We start from the raw sequence: 20,935 nt of genomic DNA on the forward strand, positions 1-20,935 counted from the left end.
CAGAGATTATTCCTTCTATATATGAATTAACTCCAGCTTTATAGCTTTCCTGCCATCCATTACCTTATAAAACTGGAACAAAGGCATGGCTTTGTTTAAGTTCAATACCAAAGACTCCAGTAAATGTTTACCTTTCCCTTTTAAAGCCTCCTTCACCCACACCACGCCCCAGCCAGCACATAAAAATGCCATTTGCCCTGCTTCGCAGTGTGTATCTCAACCTTTCTAGACCCCTCCCAGCAGCCCCCCTCCAATGCTCTAGATGTCCTATAATATTCTGTAACCTTCCACACGATGACCTGTTTAAAATTGGGCCCTACTTAGGCAAAAAATTAGGATGTGACTTTTTCTTAATCAGTAATATCTATCAACCCCATTTCATCCTAGACTGTCTTGCAAGCAGGAAAAGAACTCCTCAGACAGATGATGGGAGGTGGGAGTCCGGGGGGATGAACTAGGTCAGGAACTCACAGGCACTCAGGAATACGGTCTCCTGTGGCTGGTCCTTTGGTTTCTCTTTTCATTCTGAAAATCAATATTTACATATCTTCTCTTCTCCCTGGTGTCCAGCACTGGAGTTTGGCAGAAAGAGAACACAGTCCCTCTACAAATATCCCCTTGGAAGGCATGATTCATCCAGACTACCAAAGCTGTAGTTCTCTAAAGCGCTGTGCTTGACACATGGGTGGGGCAATAAAAACTGATTAAATATTTTAGACCACAAAGAAATGTTGGGAGACAGAGAAGGAAAGAGAGAGAGAAATAATAAATTTGGGATGATTTAATGGATTCGCCATGATTTGGTACTGAATTTCAAACAATAATTTGAAATTATTGTAACCTTATTTTCCACCCAAAGAGACTGAATAATTTGCAGTGTACAAGGTTAGAACGTCTATGTTTTCTCCAATTTACTGCCTTTTCATAGGCTGTGATCAAAGCCCTGCTGTTCCCACCATCCTGTCTTGTAAGCTACTAGAATTGAGATAATGAAGACAGAGAAGCTGATTTTCCTATCCACTAGGGGCTGGTGGAGCAAAAAGCTAGGCTTGGCTTGCTGACCACTAGTCTACCCTGAAAAGACAGCACTGGAAAAAGAAAGAGTTGACCCATACAGTGGAAAACGGAAGAGACTTAGAGCTTATATGGAAAAAGTAAGTCGCCTTACGGGATAGCTCTAGTTACATCTCACGAGACGAAGCAAGTCATTACATGGGCCACATCAAATGCCCTATGTGCAGGGCGGTGCTGGGGCACTAAATCCACTTCATTTTCTTCCTTTAGGATGAATTTACAAATATAGGAGAGAACTTTTTACTCTCAACATTCTCTTTTCTTTTCCTGCTCCACCAGCTGACCTATCTTAGCACATCCATGTTTCCATCCCTCAGAGTGGGCCTCACTTCTTATATGATATCTCCCTGGTATTAAAGCAGAATCAGACACAAAGGCAATAAATAAGGCAAAAATATTAAGGGAGATAGGGTCCAGAGAAAATATCAGCATGTCCCCCACACCTTGCATTTTCTCACAGTTTCAAAACTTACATGGAAATCTCTTTTTAAATGCAAGTCATTTAAAGTATCCACAGGACCCAAAGTTACAGGAATCTGTCTATAAAATGAATATCGCCTATGTGTAAATACTCCCTTCCAAAGTGCCAGCTTGGTAAATGTGGGTTTTTGTTTCTTGGGTTTCTTAAACTGCAAACATAAAGCAGATAACCATTGCGTGCCTTCTGCAACCTTCATTTTCTCTGATAATCCTCAGAGTTGCAATATTAGAAAGCATGTACTGATCTTCAATTAATAGACAGTGAGGTAGTGATTATGCAAATGAGATTACTAATATAAGGCTAATACACACACACACACTCAGTGGAAGAGGGCAAGGAATCCAAATAGTCCTCACTCCCATATCCATTCTGGTCAATAATATGTATGATATCAACAGGTAATGCACCAGGGCAACAAGGACATGGATAGGGTAGACCTATGTGCTGGAAGTGTTGGGTCCGTGAGCCATCTTTGTTGGTGGGAAGCGGGGAGGATAGGGGGAAATGTAGGATGACAAGATTGAACTGCTTGGCTCAAGGAAATAGAGTTGATCATTTGTTTTCTTTCTTTCTGGACCCGCATAGATTTCTTTGAGAAGGAAAATCATAGCATGCTTTGGTCTTAAAAAAAATTACAGATTTCCCTCTGTAGGGATGGTTAAGAGCATGGACTCTGGCCTCAGAGAGGCGTGGGTTCCAAGTCCAACTATTCCACTTGCCTAATCTCATAGTGCCCGCTATGTAGAAAGTTGACACTTAGTGGAATCAGAATCTGAGATGCACAGGAAAATGATCCATGACGTCTGGCAGCCTCTCTGCTCCCCACCCCACCCCACTCAGGTCTCAGCCCTGCCCACTCCAATCTCACCACAAAAATTTGTTAACAGGGATGAAAACATATGCCTTATCTGTGTCCTTGGCCCTCTCTAAAATTGCAACAACTTCCTGTCCGAAAGTTCCTCCCAGACCCCAAAATTCGGGAAGAACTTTTACCACTGATCTTGCAAAGCAGAGAGCTAGAATAGCCAATCCTCCGAAGCCCCTCCTGCAACTCAACACAGAGGGTGGACGGAGCGGCAAGGTAGGCACCACTCAGAGGGTAATCACTTCACTTCTGCAAGCAGAGGGGTGAGGCTAGAAGGCAGCAATGAGTAACTCAGGGGAGGCAGAATTTCATATTACTGAATTATAATAGATATTTTTTAAATCATAGAGACAGGGACTAAGGGTAGATTTATTTGTTTGCTTGATTATTTAGCAGTGCTGGTAGTGAGGGAAGAGGAACATTTTCACTGACTCAAGATCATTCCAAAAGGCTTGGCTGCAGAGGAATTAAAAAAGGGACCCTTGTGCACTGTGGTAGGAATGTAAAATGCTATAGTTTGCTGTGGAAATTAGTATGGCAGTTCCTAAAAAGAAATTAGAAGTAGAGTTACCATATGATTCAGCAATTCCACTTCTGGGTATATACCCAAAAGAACTGAAAGTGTGGTCTCGAAGACATATTTGAACACACATTTTCACAGCGTCATTATTCATAATAGCTAACACATGGAAGCAACCCAAGTATCTGCCCAGGGATGAATGGATAAGCAAAATGTGGATACATACAGTAGAATATCGTTCATCCTTAAAAAGGAAGGAAATACTGACATATGCTGTAACATGGATGAACCGTTAAGATATTATGCTACGTGAAATAAGCTAGTTACAAAAAGACAAAGCTTGTGTAATGCCACTGGTATGAGCTACCTCAAATGGTCAAATTCATAGAGACAGAAAGTAGAATGGTGCTTGCCAGGGTCTGGTAGGAGCAGGTAATGGGAAGGTTTTGCTTAATGGGTATAGAGCTTTAGTTTGACAAGACGAAAAGAGTTCTGAAGATGCATTGCAGTCAGGTTGCACGACAATATTAACATATTTAATACACTTAAAATGTACTTAATGAATTTAACGTACTTGATGACAAGTACATGTAAAAACGGTTAAGATGGCAAATTTTACATTACGTGTATTCTACATCAATAAAAAATATAGTGTATTAAAAGAAAGGGCTCACAGAAAGAAGCTCCCCTCATCTTAGGTAGTTTATAACCCATGAGAGGAGGGGAGAATGGAAATAGGGGGAAATTGGTATGGTGTTCCAGGGAAAGACAGGAAAAAGAAACTTGTTCCTCAAAACACAAAGTAGCATCTTAATGCTCAAGTAATTCTCTGTGGTCACATGAGAGAGGCCTTCGTAACACACCGAGGTTGGTTTAATCTGAAATCATTGTGAACAGAGAAAACAGCACTGGACAAATAGAAGGGGCCCGGTTTCAAGAATCTCCTTAGACATCTGGGAGAAAGGGGAGCCTGTAATTAGGGTTTGCTGTGCTCCTGCTCTGGGGGTGATGTCATCGCCTGGAGAAAGGGCGCTTGGTGCCAGGAATCTGAGCTCACCACTCTTCAATACTTCAATAGGGCATTGCGTGGGAATGCCTCATCTTGGGGATTAGTGAGCAACAAATCTACTTTGTAGATACCTGTGTTTGACTAAGAGGAGAAAGAAAAATTGAAACGACCTTGTAAATGAAAGTCACGTAAAAGAATGTAGCACCACAGTCCTCCCATTTGAATCATATGGATGGGACCTTAATACTCTGTCAACCCCTTCCAGCCCCCCATCCTGCCATTTTCCAGCTGACGAAACTAAAGCTCTGAAGGGGAAAGTCACAAGGCAAGCCATTCCAGTGTGAGGACTAGTACCTGGTTGCTTGAACCCCATTTCAGTGCTTTTACTCCTGTATCATCCTGTGCCCCATCCCCCATCAATTTCTAAGCTGTGACAGTGTGGACGCTCAGAACCTCACCCACCTAGATGTCACCTGAGTTATTAGGGACATCTGTTTACATTATATGAGCTTCCAGACTGCACAGACCCTGAGGGGGACAGAATGTCCTGTTGGAGACTATTTCTGGTGCTCATGTCATTGTGTAGAGAGACACTGTGGCACAACCAGCAAAACCAGTTCTGGGTGAAAGAACTCTGGAATAGTTTTGCCAGAATCATGCTGCAATTGAGACTGGAAATCTGGAGCTTATCCCTGAACCTATTTTAACTAATAGATTTAACACCTTCCCTAGCCAAACTTTTTCCTATAATTAAATTAAACTAAACAATTAAAGTTCCACATCCTTCTGTTCATGCTAAAGGAGAGGTAGAAATAAAATGTAGGTCAACATCAAAAGAAACAAGTAGGAATGTGCTCTGGAAAAATCTATGAACCTTATCATTGGGTCTTGATTACACGTATGTGGTAAGACCACCAAATACTAGACTGTTTTTTTGTGTGTGTGAGGAAGACCAGCCCTGAGCTAACATCCGACGCCAACCTCCTCTTTTTTGCTGAGGAAGACTGGCCCTGGGCTAACATCCGTGCCCATCTTCCTCTGCTTTATATGGGACGTCGCCACAGCATGGCTTAACAAGCGGTGCATTGGTGCGCACCGGGGATCTGAACTGGCGGACCCCGGGCCGCCAGAGTGGAGCGTGCACCCCCAACCACTTGCACCACCGGGCCGGCCCCTAGACTGCTTTTTTTTTTAAATAAATGCAGCAAAACTAAATATCCAAATAAAAGCTATCATTTAGCACAATCATCTTGGGAAGACATATGGTTTTCTCAAACGATACAAAGTGTACTTGTAGTGTCACTTCTACATTGCCTTCTTCAAAGCTGGTCTTGTGCAAAAGAAATCTCATTTGTTTTTTCTCATTTTTTTCTTCCTCCTTTTGCTGAGGAAGATTGGCCCTGAACTAACACCTGTGCCCATTTTCCTCTATTTTATATGCGGGACGCCCCCACAGTGTGGCTTGATAAGCAGTGTGTTGGTCTGCGCCTAGGATTTGAACCCACGAACCCTGGGCCACTGAAGCGGAGCATGTGAACTTAACCACTACGCCACTGGGCTGGCCCCAAGAAATCTCATCTTTAACCCTGAAGTGGTATTATCCAACTTGTTGATATGTATTTATATTTGGACCCAAGTGATTGCTGATGTCTTTTTAAAACATCTTCAAAGATCAAGATTCACCACCATTGTGGGCGTTCAAAAGGATGCCACAGCAACTCTCTTTAACATGCCAACACAAGTCAACCTCTGGGGTGCTGCCAAAGGGCTGCCCAAAGGAACCAGGGCATGCTGGCAGGGTGCCTGGTCCCCCTCCTCACAGCCATACTCTGTCAGCCTCCATTGTGTCACTACTTTCCCCAAAACTGAAAGCCAATGAAGATGTAAAATGTATATTCAGTTGTCTGAGGGGACGCAGTTGGGTCATGAAAACTCAAATGTTCACCAGCACCAAGCAGGGAAAGTTCCAGAAGGGAGAAGTCTAGAGAAACGATTAAAGAGAACAGCCAGCACCTCACAAGAGCCACTCATGGCCTTGCAAACACTCAGGCTCATGGTTGCCAGAATCTTTAGTTATCTAAAAAAATCTGGAAACCTAGATTAAAAAAAAAAAATCTCTTGACTATTAAATGTGAGCAAAAAATTTAAAAATATGAAATACAAGTACATAAATGTATAATACACATATACATGTGTACGTTCTGTGGACCATATGAAGGCTGTAGGTCACAAATTTGTGTCCTCATAAACCAAAAACATCACGTGACATTGAATGGGGCCCTGGCCCTGAAGCCCATGAAAGATTTCTATGTGGATGTTGCCGGCAGGAACTCAAACGCAAATGCAACTGTTCCCGAGAAGAAGTCCACAATATGAAAATCACAAACAATTCCACTGTGAGACGCACGCCTTCTACTTCTTGCTTTGTTAAAAATCTTTTTCTCAAAGCGCGCGATTTTGTTTTTTGCAGGCTGCTTATTGCAAAATCAATAATATTTTCAAGAAATACCTTAGGATCTGCGGGTTGAAAAAAAGTCTTCTCAGCCTAATGAAATGGATTTAACGTCTATGCTTTTTCTTTACAAGCCCTTTCTAATAGTTTGGGGAAAATTATTTGGAACTATTTTTTATTACTTATTGATTAACTCAGACTGCACACAATTGCAACAACCAAGTAATGGTTACTAAAAATGTGTATTAAAAAAACAAATTTTGCTGCAAGAAGCAAACACTGCCATTTGTTAAAGCATATGGGAGCTTAAATTGTTAGTCTGGAACAACACACATGCACAAACATATTTAAACAAGAAAAGCGAGCTCCTACCTGTAGGAAATGAGTGATATCTCCGACCAGGGCTGAAAGAACTCAACCCCAAATTAACTACCTCACTGGTTTACCACAGAGCCTCGTCCATCATCCGCGCTGTCCCTTCTGGTTTAGGCATTTTCTTTAAAAGGTCCTTATTGACATGTAACAGTTAACACATTCACCCAGTAGCACTCATTATCATAGACTGCGTGATAATGAAAAGTAGGGCTAGATTACAGCTCACACTGATATCTTGCTGTCATTGACAAGGCACTTGCCATGACAGGATCCCATTGTCTTCCCAAGACACTGCCTCTGCCTCTGCCTCTTCACACTGCTGTGTGGTTATTGGCTCCTCTGCCTCCCTCCCCGAGAGCGCCAGATCTTCACACATCACACCCCCAGCACATGCTTGGTACAGCAGAGACTACTGGAAAAGTTTGTTTTGCTCTGAGTGAGGGAACCGAGGCCCAGAGAGGTCAGATGTCATGCTAAGGACTCCAGCTCCGGCCTCTTCGTGCCATTGCACAGACTGCCGTTTCATTATCTAGCTCAGCACTCTAGCCTCTGAGAGAAGGGGGTATGAAGAGAAATCACGAGGCTTGGGCTAGGAATGGAGGCCGGGTGGACTCTAGAAGACAAACATTCCCTAGAGTTCTGTGTGCAACCTGACCTCCCATCGCATTGCAAGGCCTCCTTTCTTCCCTCAGATGCACTGAGCCACTGGAACATTCTCCAGGCTGCTCTGGCACTCTGTTTCTGCTTGCCCATTTAGGTCACCTTTCTTGGGCCTAAAGCCAATTTCATTTACATTGTTTTATACATGAGTGAAGTGAGACACTGAGCAATTCATCTTCTTCTGTAAGTCATGCCCACAACTCCCATCCAGTTTCCTTTCTCACCCAGCCTTCCCCCTGCTCACAGACAATAAAGCATTGAAGGGAGTTGTTTACATTGACCTTTTCACTAGTTTGAAGACAAAGTCTTCTAACACCCTCAGATGGTACATAACTGAAGCAGAAAACAAGCTTAGGTTTCATCTGGAACCTTCCCATGAGTGCAAAACAAGGATCAAGAATCAGAAGCTACGAACACAGAGAGGAGAGAGGCATAGCAGAAAACTTCGCAGTTTTCATAAACTCGAAGAGATTCGAGGCTGGAAAGCAAATCGGAGTGTGAGGGAATCTTACTTTTTTACCCAAACCGGCGCAACAGTGTACGTCTACCCTCAGGATAACCCTTGCGGGAGATTTTACCCTAGCCCTTCTGAACCGTACTGGCACCAGAGAGAAACAGAGAAAGCTTAACAGTCAATACGAAAGAAATGGCTCAAGGTCACACTGGCTCTACCTCAGAGAGTGAGGTTGCGAGACCTGCAGCCCTGCTTCCTGTACCCTCCTCCACCAGCTTGGACCAGAAGGAGTCAGGGATCAGGAGGCATGCCCAGTCACCTGCCTCTGAAGACGTTAGCTCTGAACACACTTCCTGCCTCTGAAGAAGGCGGCAGTTAGAGAGGGGTTTGGGAGAACCTGCAGTGCAGGGAGAAAAGGTTTTCTGGCCCAGTCTTGCCAGCCCCAAGTGCTAAAATGGAGCTCAGGGGCCTGGAGGATTTGGCAGGGACATGTGGCTTAGCCAGGCCCATCCTGCAGGAGGCCACAGAGGAACAAGTACGCTCCCTTCTCTCCTTTACCCCTCAAAAGGCAATTTAGCTGCACATAATTGAATGTGACTTCTAGAGAAAGATAATAGGTTCACTTCCTTTTTTTCTGTCTCCATTTAACAGATCTTTCCCTATCTATAGAGGCTTTGATAAAAGAATCATCTGCAGAGAAAGGATACATTGTTTAAAAGACAGGAGCAAGGAGTCAGTGCAACTCTTGCACTCACCTTCGCCTCTTCATTCACATCCCAGGTGAAGGAAACAGCATTATATGCAATCTCTTCGATGTTTCCAATTGTATTAAAGCTCTCCTTGTAATCGGCTGTAACATTAAAAAATGAAAAAGGTTTTAAAAGAGTAAGAGTTACTCGGTGACATGTATTGAACTATCATTTTCCAATGGGGAAACTGAAACTGCCTCTTCTTTGGCTGTGTTTACGGAAACAGGTCAGGATTCGTGCTTACTGATATTCTTCTACCAATATTTACTCTATAAGAAAGGAAGCATGTACCTGTTAAAAGAGTAAATCTAGATGAAGCAGTGTTCCTAACTGATTTGTTCATTAGCTTCCTTTTTGACTAGGTTTATAAAATCATTATTTTTTTTCCTCCTTAGTCCCTTGTCACCTACTCATTTTCCTGCACTCAGTTTTGCCGGAAGTGCCAGAGTATTCCATAGGGACTGTTTTGTAGAACGGAATACTCTGTTATCAGCCAGGCAGTCTCATCGGGACTTCAGGGAAGAAATTCCAGGATTGTGCAGGAAAACTTTTTTTCTACATCTTTTTGGACTTAGGGACAGAGAGTTGAGTTAATCATACTCAGCTAACTATCACTGCCCGTCCATTCAAGGCCCTCTCTTCTTTTATTTCTTTATTCTGTAATCTTTCTTTATTCTGCTTTATCTCCATTATCCTCCTCCACAAACACCATAGCTATCAACGTGTGTGCCGTGTATTCTCACGAAATAGTTGAGTTGATTTGCCTGTGTACATAGCTTTCATTTTCACAAATTGTGTTGTGCTTTGGCTAGGGTTGCCAGATTTAACAAATATTTGGGACATATTTATCCTAAAAAAGTATTTATTGTTTATCAGAAATTCAAATTTAATTGGGCACCCTGTATTTTATCTGGCAACACTAGCTATGGACCTTTTCGGATCTAACCACGCTGCTGGTGGCACGCCTATTTCTAACTGTAGCTGCACAGAATTCCGTGGTGACCATGGACCACAATTTACTTACTCCTCTCCCGAAAGATGGAGCCTTTGGTGGTCTCTAGCTCTCAGATACCACAAACAACACCGTGATTAAAAATTCTTATTACTCACTGTCTCCACTGTCACTGCCTTAGTAGATCTTCAAGTCTAGACATGATATTCCTAATCCTCATCCTCACTACAGCAGTTCCCCCTTATCCATGGTTTCCCTTTCCACGGTTTCAGTTACCCATGGTCAAGTGAAGTCCAAAAACAACACTATGTCACAATGCCTACGTCATTCACCTAACTTCATCTCATGATGTAGGCAGTGTATCATCTCACATCATCACAAGAAGTAAGTGCAGTACAGTAAGATATTTTGAGAGAGAAAGACCATATTCATATAACTTTTTACAGTATATTGTTATAATTGTTCTATTATTAGTTGTTAATCTTTTCCTGTGCCTAATTTATAAAGTAAACTTTATCCTAGGTATGCATGTATAGGGAAAAACATAGCGCATATAGGGTTTGGTACTGTCCGTGGTTTCAGGCATCCACTGGGGGTCCTGGAACATATCCCCCGAGGATGAGGGAGGGGCTCCTGTACTCCCTGAGGTTTTTAGCTTCTGCTTTACCACCTGGATTTTCCCCCTACTCTTGGCCTCCTTAGACACGATACCCAACCTTAATTCTGTCCCTTGTGCACTAAATAAACATTGGTCATGCCCTGCTTGGCTGGCATCATGGTCAAGGCCGTCTGCTTTTCTTTGGGGCCTGGGTCATTCACAAATTGATCACCTAATCACATATTCTTTCTCTCTAAGCTTCCATAATCATTTTTCTAAAATGAAACTCTGATCGTGTGTTTTTGATAACTTTTTATAAGGCTAAAACTTACACCATGAGCTATCACGTCCTTCACAATTAGGCCCTGCACATCTCTGTGCCATCACACTGCAGCCCTGCAATGGGGGTCAGGAAGGTTAGATTCTAACAACATAGGAGGTCTTTTTGTTTACAAAATCTTTTTGAATGTTTTTCTTTCTGAGTTAGGATAGGAGTTAGGTATTATGACTGACTTCCAAGACATAGAAATTGTTCATTGTCTACAAAATCCAGCACGTTGTTTCTGGCCAAATGGTGGCTTCCTCATCCTGCTCTGTTAAGTTGCTGTATCTCCAGAGCTGGGGGCTTCTTGAAGCTTTAACAAGTTCTCCGTGTTAATGCTGTAAAATTTTGAAATCTGTTTTCCCAAAGTTCATATATCTGATCAATTTTTAGCCATTTCCTCCTCATTTATCACAAAATCTAAGTTCATGTGACCCTTTACCAAGATTTTAATGACTTTCTCTTATTAAAACAATTCATTTTGTTTGTGTGAACTAGGTTGAGAAAAGTAGTACTCCTACTTGCTTTTTCTATCCATAATACAAATAATAATAAAGTCCATAGTAATAATAGGTTCATAATAATCCATAATAAAACAAAGTCAGTTTTATTTTGTTTTGTTTTGTTTTTAAAAACTCCTAATTCCTGGGACCTGGATTGATGGTTAATCACAGAAAAACCTACTTAGATGTGCTCTCCAAAATGACCCTCCAGACTCTCTCTAGAATGGGTCATGTCAATCTAGACTTCAACCAGAATTCCATTTCCTCTCTTTCTCACCAAATTTCTACTTTTTTGGCCAATCCAATGGGTATAAATTGTATCCTAATGACATTATATCTGCATTTCTTCTACCACTTATGAGTTCAAGCATCTCCTCATCCAAGATAGTCAACCAGGAGTCTCCTTATAAACTGCCTATTCATGCCCTTTGTCCATGATTCTATTGGTTTCTCCAAGGAAACTTCACAGCAAAATACATATCTTTACATTTTAAATAAAGCACACACATTTTAATATAAAAGCTTGTATGTTCACCATAGGAAAGTCAGAGACCATGAACAAATAAGAAAAATATTTAAAAGCAGCTACAATCTACTCACCCACAAACAACCGCTAAAAGCCCATCTGCGTATACTTCATTTTTCCTACCTCAGACTCTCCTCTTCTCTAAAATATGTACATATTTTTACACAATATTGTAACAATTATTTTTTAATTTGCTTTTCTTTTTCCCTTTAATACATCTTCAGCATCTTTCCACGTCAACACATAAACTTATGGAAAATATTTTTAATGACCAAATACTATTATATTGGATTAAAATAAAGTGCCATAACTTTATTTTGTTCTTGTTGGTCACTTAAATGGTGTCCAATACTTTGCTACCTTAAATAGCACTTCATTTAATAATCTTTATGGCTAGATATTCATATATACTTCATTATTTCATTAAGATATATTCTCAGAAGTGAAATTAATAGGTCAAAGGGAGGGCCGGCCCCGTGGCTTGGCGGTTAAGTGCGTGCACTGTGCTGCCGGTGGCCCGGGTTCGGATCCCGGGTGCGCACCGACGCACCGCTCCTCTGGCCATGCTGAGGCCGCGTCCCACATGCAGCAACTAGAAGGATGTGCAGCTATGACACACAACTATCTACTGGGGCTTTGGGGGAAAAAATAAATAAATAAAATCTTTAAAAAAAAATTTATTCATTTATCACAACAGTTTCCTGTTCTGTCCATTGCTCATTTTTCTCATAGAATATTCAAATTTTCTTACTGATTTTAAAATAAATATTTAAAGCTAAGAGATAAAATAGAAAGCAAAGGAAAACCATTTTATATCCTACAAATTTAGAATAAGCTTTTATGACTATACTTGAAATGATTTTTTAAAAACTTGTGCTTTCAGCAAGCTAGCCAATCTCTGAAAATTTTCGAGAGAAAAGCAAACCACTGAATTTAAAGAAATTGAGTTCTCTGATTCTTCATAGCTATTTGTTTTAAAAGACATAGCTTGCAATTTTGTTTTGAAGTTTTTAATAAGCATTTTTTTAAAAAAGCTCTCAAGGTCAATTATAAATTAAAAAAGCAAATGTCATATCTTGAAATAAAGACAAACCAAAGTGGTTTGGTCAAACACTTATCCTAGATCTCACGAGTTTCTGCATTATTAGGTTTTATTTCTCCCTAGCTCCTCCACCTGAAAAATTTCTCCCCTAAAAAATGTATTAGCTTAGAAAAGGAAGAGATTTTAAAAACAAATGCAATACAAATACAAATAAAATGCTTTCTGGGTGCCTTAATCTTGCACATGGTCTCCGTCAGTTTCTATCATATTCGTTTACTCAATCAACAAATATATCGAACAAATGTTTACTGTGTGCCCTCTGTGTGCCAGGCAGTGTCCTCACACTCAAGATTTCTCCACCCTTTATTGTTAGTCTCTAAGCCATTCACCTACAGATGGTAAAATAGCTCTGCTATCACTTCGTGACTGTCAAAGTTTTCTAAAAGACTAAATAGCTTATGCACATTGATGTTGCTTTGTCCACACACTTTTTTGTCCAATGAGTAAAATGCTAATAGATGTATCTCCAGTTTCTGAAAACTGTGTTAATGTCCTTTGATAAGCGTTGTTTGCTTAAGGATTTATGACCCACGGTGTAGAAATGGGAACTCAGCAACCTGTTGTTAAGCCTTCCTTATTTCCTCAAGAAAGTTTCTCAAACCCACATTTTGTAAATGTTGATAGTTGCAACCAGTAAAAAGTATTGTAATGAGCTGGTGTCATGAGCTTGGTTTCCTAGAGCTGCCATAACAAACTACCACAAACTTGGTAGCTTAAAACAACAGAAATTTATTCTTTCACAGATCTGGAGACCAAAAGTTCCAAATCAAGGTGTTGGCAGGGTTGGCTCCTTCTAGAGGCTGTGAGAGATAATGGGTTCCATGCCTCTCTCCTAGCTTCCGGTGCTTGCTGGCAATCCTTGGTGTCCCTTGGCTTATAAATGTATCACTCCAATCTCTGCCTCTGTCTTCACATGGTGTTCTGCTCTGTGTCTCTGTGTCTGTTTCCCCTTCCCTCCCCTCCCCTGCCTTCCCCTTCCCTTCCCTTCTCTTATAAGCACTAATCATTGGATTTAGGGGCCACCCTAATCCAGGATGATCTCATCTTGAGATTCTTAATTTAATCACATAAGCAAAGACCTTTTTTCTAAATAAGGTCATATTCATAGGTTCTCAGAGTTAGGATATGGACATATCATTTTTGAGGGTCACTATTCAACACCCTGCATCTGGGATTCCCTCCTGTGATTGGAAGTCACATAATTTGAGTGAGTGGCTTGTTCTTGCATGATAGCCACCATAGCTGAAAAGTAATCACCTCACTTGGAAAGAATTATAAAGCACGTAATCACGAACATATGACATTTTGAGTGGACTTTTTTTCCTACAGAAAATGACGCAATATAATTTTACCTTGCAAATTTTGTACACTGGTTTGTAAATGTCTATAGAATACTAACATCTACTTGGTGAAGATGGGGATATAAATAGAAAAATGGCTTAGATGTTTCCAAAAACTGGCATGATGGAACAAAATTATTATTGGCTGAAATGGATTTCTAAAAAAATTTATGCCAATTGAGTCTGAGTTAGAAAGGTAGTTCTTATTAATCTTAGTTATTTACACACAAAGGAACAATCCTAAAGTACCACTAGCTTGAAGCATCAAAAAGAATGAAACTATGGGAAGATGAAATGAGAGTCTATCTAATGAAATAAAATGAAGTTGATGTCATTGTTAATGTCACGTAGCTAATGAAAGAGCCAAACTTTCCAGGGTCCTCTCTAAGGCTGTATGGGTCCTTGGAATAGCACAGTGAGGTGTATGGAAATGCACAGCCATGTGCATTCTCTAGGGCCAGTTAGGATGCCCACCAAAGACGTAGAATGAGCATTTCTGGATTCCCGTAGTTTATAGATTGTGTGGATGTTCTATAACAGTGCTTCTCAAATGTTGGGATACATCAGAAGCACCTTGAGGGCTCTGGTAAAATACAGATCTCTGGACCCACTCCCAGAGATTCTGACTCAGTAGGTCAGAGATGTGGGAAAGAATTTGCCTTTCTAACAACCTCCCAGGCCGGGCTGATGCTGCTGGTCTGGTGACCACAGTGGGTAGCACTGGGCAAAGTGAAATGACTGAATCCTTCAGGTGCATTTGATTCACTCCACATATAGTCTTAGAAAGCACTGCGCCTGTCACCGAGGTCCTATATCAACTATCAATGAAGTGCATGTGACAGATTGTTCTTCTGCCCAAAAGATTTCCTCCCCTAGGTGGACATAAATACCCATATAGGAGGACCACGTAGTTTACCCACACAGTGAGACGTGAGTACCATCTGCTCCAAGACGTCTGCTTGTTCTCATGCCGGAGATCCCATCCTAAGCCACTCACTCTTTTGGGTAAAGGCATTGTCACCTGGTGACATTAAAATGCAAATGCTCTTGGTACAATAACTGCCACAAACTAAGAACTTACTGAGTGCCAAGCCTTTTACCAACAGTCCCTCATCTAATCCTCACAACCACTCTGTGAGGCAGACATTAATATCCTCCTTCTACAGACAAGTCAAGTTGCTTGCAGAAAATGGCTGGTAACAGGCCAACCTGTGATTTGAATCTGGGTCTGTTTGATCCACAGGCCATCCTTTTAAGCACTGTCTACATTTACCTTGCAAATTTATCTTGCACATTAAATAATAAATTGTCACCAGATATTAACACTTTGTAGAGAAAAATCACAACATATCTTACAGGGGCAACTAGCTGGTAGAGAAGCACTGTGGGAATGTAAGTTTGACAAGGTAGAGGGGCTGGACATTTTTGGACCATTGCAAATTCCTTGACAAAGGTGGGCAAGGTTGGGGGTGCCACAGCGGAGAAGAAGCAAAGAAAACATCTCCATATCCTGCAGCCACCATGAAGATTGAACAAAAATTCAAAAGTTAGCCCTTCTGAGAAAACAAGAGGTGCCAAACAAGAGGTGCAGGGGGAAAAAGATGTTAAACTTTACAGTGTTTCAGCAAAGGACTCCTATGTATGCGTGAATGTGCAATACTTTCCATATGTTTCTGGCAAGTTACACTCTGTGCAGAAATTATGGGATTTGATTCTATTTTAATTGTTATGGGAAGCATGATGGTGAATTCTTTTGTTATCTTTTTATTTTTTGCATATAATCAGTGGTCTGTTAATAGATTTTTAAACTCCAACTCTTGTAGATTTTTTGTTCAAACTGATTATATGTGTAAGTGTGATTCTGGAATGCTGTCAAAGGAACTGTTAATTCCTTCACTTTAATTAAGCTTCACGTGCTTGGTAAATTATAACTACACCTTCTAATTATTTTTTTGTATATATTGTTGCAGATTAAAAGGATTGGTATAATTAATATAAAAGTTGCTTCTCTTCTGAAAGGCGTGGATTCTGTCTGGACTAGTGAAATAATGGACCTGGAATGCTGAAAACAGCTCAGGGTACTATTGCCAATTCAGTGCACAATACATCGCAGCCTAAGAAAATGGTTTTTTAAAAAAGCCAAGAACTTGGGGGTAGTTTATACATTTGGGCTCAGGATGCTACAAGGAGTCCATTTATAGAGCGGTACCCAAAGTTCAGGGAGAAAGCACACTGGTGGTAGAGACACAAAGACTTGAATTTAATTTCTGTCCTCCTCTCACCAAGCCCTGAGACCTTCAGTGAGTTATTGAACTTCTCTGAACTAGTATTTCCTCATCTACAAGAGAGACAATATCTCAGAGAACAGACCCTACTAGCCTTATAGCGGGTGACAGGAACAACGCTGGTCCACTTTCCCCCATCCCACCTGCCTTCACACATCTGCTTCCCTCTGTCTGCAACGGCCAAATAGGATCAGCTCAAACTCAGGAAACAGTCGAGGGTCATTCTAGGAGTATTCACTCTGACTAGAAACACATAGAATAAATAAACCCTAGTCCAAGTAGGTTCTGAGATTTTTTTCTGTTTTTCACAAAGAAGCAGCTTCTTAAAACCCGAATGACTCAAAAGACCTCTAGCGAGTTCATAATTTCCTTCATAACCCTTTTATCAAGTCCAAGGTAACCCGGGTTTCCTTAAGTGTGTTGACACTCGAGTTGATTTTTAGAGGCACTAAATGTATTTCCATCCTTTGGTCCCGGCCCCTGAGCAAATAAGAGGAACGGCCACCAGTTTTTGACAGCCGAGTGTGTGCTAAATACACACCCTCACAGACATTGCCTCAGACAATCCCGAGTAGCAGCTTCTTTATCATTCCTGCTTTGTAGAACGGGTACCAGGCAAATGTACCTCCCGTCCCCGACAGTCATGTAATTTGTAAATGGTCCAGCTGGAAATGGAACCTCAAAAGTTCTGTCTACAGACACAGACAGAGCCCTCTGATTTCTGTGATCTACAGCCTTTCAAATGAGCACCTTCCCATACATAATCCCGAACAACGATGGCTGAAATTCTGAAGACACAATTTGTAATTCATAGAATGTGACTCTTCAGTATTATTAAAGCTGGGGTTATTAATAATATTATTACTATTTACTCTCTATGGTTTATTTTAATACCCTCACAGATATCATTCAAGATGGAATCTTTCTTGGAATTTTCTCTTTAGGCTAAGCTTAATGTTTTATTGTGTTTGACTCACCTTTCTGTTTCTAGAGAAGGAATTTTATAGGCCAGTATTACAGCTTTCAATTGCATTGGCCATAAGTTTAGAGTAAGAAAAGCATCTTAGGGGCCAGTCCAGTGGCATAGTGGTTAAGTTCGCGCGCTCCACATCTGCGGCTCTGAGTTAGCAGGTTCAGATCCCAGGCATGGACCAATGCACCGCTTGTCAAGCCATGCTGTGGTGGTGTCCCATATAAAGTGGAGGAAGATGGGCACATATCTTAGCCCAGGGCCAATCTTCCTCAGCAAAAAGAGGAGGATTGGCAACGTATGTAACTCATTACTCTGCTCCATGTATGCTAGTATTTTTTATCTATTTGATTTCATCTTTCAAGAATGCTGGTCCTGACCCATAAACTTGATTTCAGACTGATGGTAGGTCATAGCCTATATGTAGACACATAAGCACACATGCATATGTGCCCATACATGCACCATGGCTTCTAGCTCTGAATTTAAATCAACTTGCATGGGCTTAGAATGAAACTCTTCTCATAAGTCTATGTTACTCAGTGAGACTTAACTTCGATCTAGCTATTTTGTCTCTTCAAACTACTGTCTCTTAAAAACAGTGCCTGGCGGGGCCGGCCTGGTGGCGTAGTGGTTAAGTTCATGTGCTCCACTTTGGCGGCCTGGGGGTTTGCAGGTTCAGATCCTGGGCGTGGACCTATGCACCACTCATCAAGCCACGCTATGGCGGCATCCCATATAAAGTAGAGGAAGATGGGCACGGATGTTAGCCCAGAGCCAATCTTCCTCAACAAGAAGAGGAGGATTGGCATCGAATGTCACCTCAGGGCTAACCTTCTTCACAAAAAAAAAATAGTGCCTGGCACTCTCTGACAGTTTGCGAAAAGAATGAAGACATGGATGGTGCTTTAGTAAATAATTTATTTTTGTACACTGCATGAACTACCCATGCTTTATTCCAGTTTTCCATTCTTACTTTCATTACTTAATACTATACTAACACTCTTTGGCGGGGAGGTCTGGGACAAGAAGTTATAGGCACATAGGATTAGAAGTTACTGCCCAAAATGGCTAATTAGCCGAAATCATCTCAGACCAACAAACAGGCCTCCCTCTCTCTAGCAGTACAGTCTCCAACCTCTTCCCACCCCCGATGATATTTCCAGAAACTATAATACTTTCCAGTTAAACCAACACTAACTTACAAAACAAAACTGAACTCTTTCTCAAATGATGCTATTTTATTACTAGCAAGAGTCTTGAGAATTGCCATTCTATGATAAGACATTCCACAGTCTCTCTCAAAGACCCGTTCTAGTGTCTAGAGCCCTCAGTGTCATAAATAATCAAACATACATAATTGTACCTTTGAGTTGCAGACTGAATGGATTCAAACAAAAGAAATGACTTTTTGGGTAATTGGTCGTGCAGGACACAAACACATTACAAGAACTGTAATTCCTCACATGGATTATCTTTTGCTAAATTTGAAGCAAAAACCCAATCCTTTCAGAAGCTCAGGTTCCATTAAGATTAACCTCCACTTTCAGTCTCCTCAGTTGCCCCCGGCTGCCCAATCACACATACCAAACTGGGTCACAGACACAGGAAGGTAAGTCTGTTATGTGTGTGATGGGCGCGAGGGGGGTTGGGGAGGGGACAGGACGACGGGACACCCCATTAGCTATTCTAGTTTGTTATAGGAGTGATTTTTGCATTAACTGCTATTTGAATTCCTCATGCTGCTATTCCTGTTTACTTATTTTCCATCAATTATCAGAGGATTTAGATATTATTTCAAAATTAAAATTCTATGGGGAGGGGGAAAAAATTCTACTCCTCTTAAATATATTTCTTCAAGAAGATAAATTGTCCTTCAAAGGAGGGAAGGTGTTACTGCTGTAACTATTTTCCTTCGTAACGCTGACCGCAGCATCTGGGGACTGTAGGGGTGGATTCAAATGAATCAGCAGCCACCTTAGAAAAACAGCCGAACCTCTGTGAGCTGGTTTGCCTATCTGTGAAATGGCGATAATCCCAGCACCTCCCTCGCAGGCTCACTAACAATGACGAGGCACTCATTTATTTAGCACTCGGTTATTTCACTACTTGTCTTTTCAAGAGCAGAGAAACTGGTGGTGGCTCCGCATTCCTGGAGCCTGTTCAAAGAGTTTTCTTCAGATTAGCATCACCTTATTTTGGCTTCTACTATCTCAAAGAGCTTACTCTAATTTTGGAAAAACTTTTTCTTGGCAAGTTTTAGGTTTTGTAAACAAAGAAGAAAAACTTTAGATTTGCCTAATTTCACACTTGGGGGTATTGTGAAGACATAAATTTGTTTCTGTTGAAAGGTATGGTGAAAGAGAGGCTTCTAGTAAATGCTGGAGGATGGCTGAAAAGACCAGCTCTGTAGTTTTGTTCAGTACATAGATGAGTCTCATGAAATTATCAGGCTGTATCTCTAGGTGTTTTTTGTAATTTTTAAGCCAACCAAATAATACCAAGAAAATGTAAGACCATCAGGTTATCTGAGGTTTCATTAAACGCATCTCTGAAGAAAGAAATTAATTAGGCCCCAAGCAGAAAATATGAAATCAAATAAAAGCATAGATTACGTGTTTGAGATGAAACCATGGTCTTATATAAGCTGAAGCGATAGAAAGGGCCCACCAAGTAGGGGAAAAACAATACGGTGCCCAGTAAATGGAAAAAAAGATGGAAGACTGGAAATAATGCATTTTATGGTATTAAATACGGCAGGTCTATTAAGTTGTTCTAGCTATCTGTGTGTGTGTGTGTGTGTGTGTGTGTGTGTGTGAATTTTGAAAGCTCATAATTGAAACCAGTATCTCTTTATGGTACAGCTTTACCCTCTCATTAAAATGGATTCCCAGAGGGGTCTTCAAGTACACATTCCATGCTTTAATCCTCTCTGTAACATTCCTTCTGGCTAACCACTCAGGGCTTTAAAATTGCCAGCAATAGAGAAATACTTTACCAGAAGAGGTTTATTAAATAATAATGTCCTGGAACCAGATAAACACACTTCCTAGGAGCAGTGAAGAAAAAATCGTATAGGGCTCCAATCATTGTAATTTTTAATTTCCAAATCCAGCTCCCAATTTTTTTTGGAAGGTTTGCTTTTAAACAATTTCCTATTTGTTTGCTTCAGGGAAACAGTAATAATTTCTAGTTAAAAAGGAGAAATTTCCTTGGTTTATTAGTATATGTATTATACTTCTACACTAACAGTTAAGTCTTAGAGTTGTTAAACAAGTTTCATCAAAAGGGCTATAGTATAATAAATAATATTTAAAATATAAGTAATTAAAGTATCAAATGCACATTTAGCCCCCTGGCATCTAGAAAAATACTAGCGAAAACGATTCTTTCAGCATGGAAGAGAAGAGAGTGTGGCCCCAGTCTGATTTCCCAGTTAACTAGACATGTGCCTGCTTACCATAACTATTACCTATACATACAAAACATACATGGAAGTTCGTTCATCAGCTAGTCAACACTGGCTGAGCATCTATTCTATGCCAGGCTCAGTACCAGGTGCTACGTGTACAAAGGTAAAAAAAAAATTCTCTCTCCACTCAAACAGTTCAGCACCTAGTGGGATGGACAGAATGTAAACTGATAAACCAGATGAAACATGGCAAAGTGCTGTTGTCTAGATATCAACCAAAACCCAT

The 20,935-nt window shown here is 40.8% G+C and overlaps 1 protein-coding gene across 6 annotated transcripts in view; it reads right to left on the reverse strand.

Moving 5' to 3' along the window:
- GRHL2 (grainyhead like transcription factor 2) overlaps positions 1-20,935 on the reverse strand; it is a 160,175-nt gene that overhangs the window by 54,440 nt on the left and 84,800 nt on the right. For all 6 annotated transcript variants that reach the window (XM_087447570.1, XM_014788095.2, XM_014788094.2 and 3 more), the window contains one exon: positions 8,646-8,740. In XM_087447570.1, coding sequence (XP_087303696.1) covers positions 8,646-8,740 — 95 coding nt within the window. The remainder of the gene's footprint in view (positions 1-8,645; positions 8,741-20,935) is intronic.

Source organism: Ceratotherium simum, chromosome 23 (genome assembly GCF_057802395.1).
Source record: "Ceratotherium simum simum isolate JZ-2026a chromosome 23, ASM5780239v1, whole genome shotgun sequence".
In the NCBI taxonomy this organism is placed as follows: Eukaryota; Metazoa; Chordata; class Mammalia; order Perissodactyla; family Rhinocerotidae; genus Ceratotherium; species Ceratotherium simum.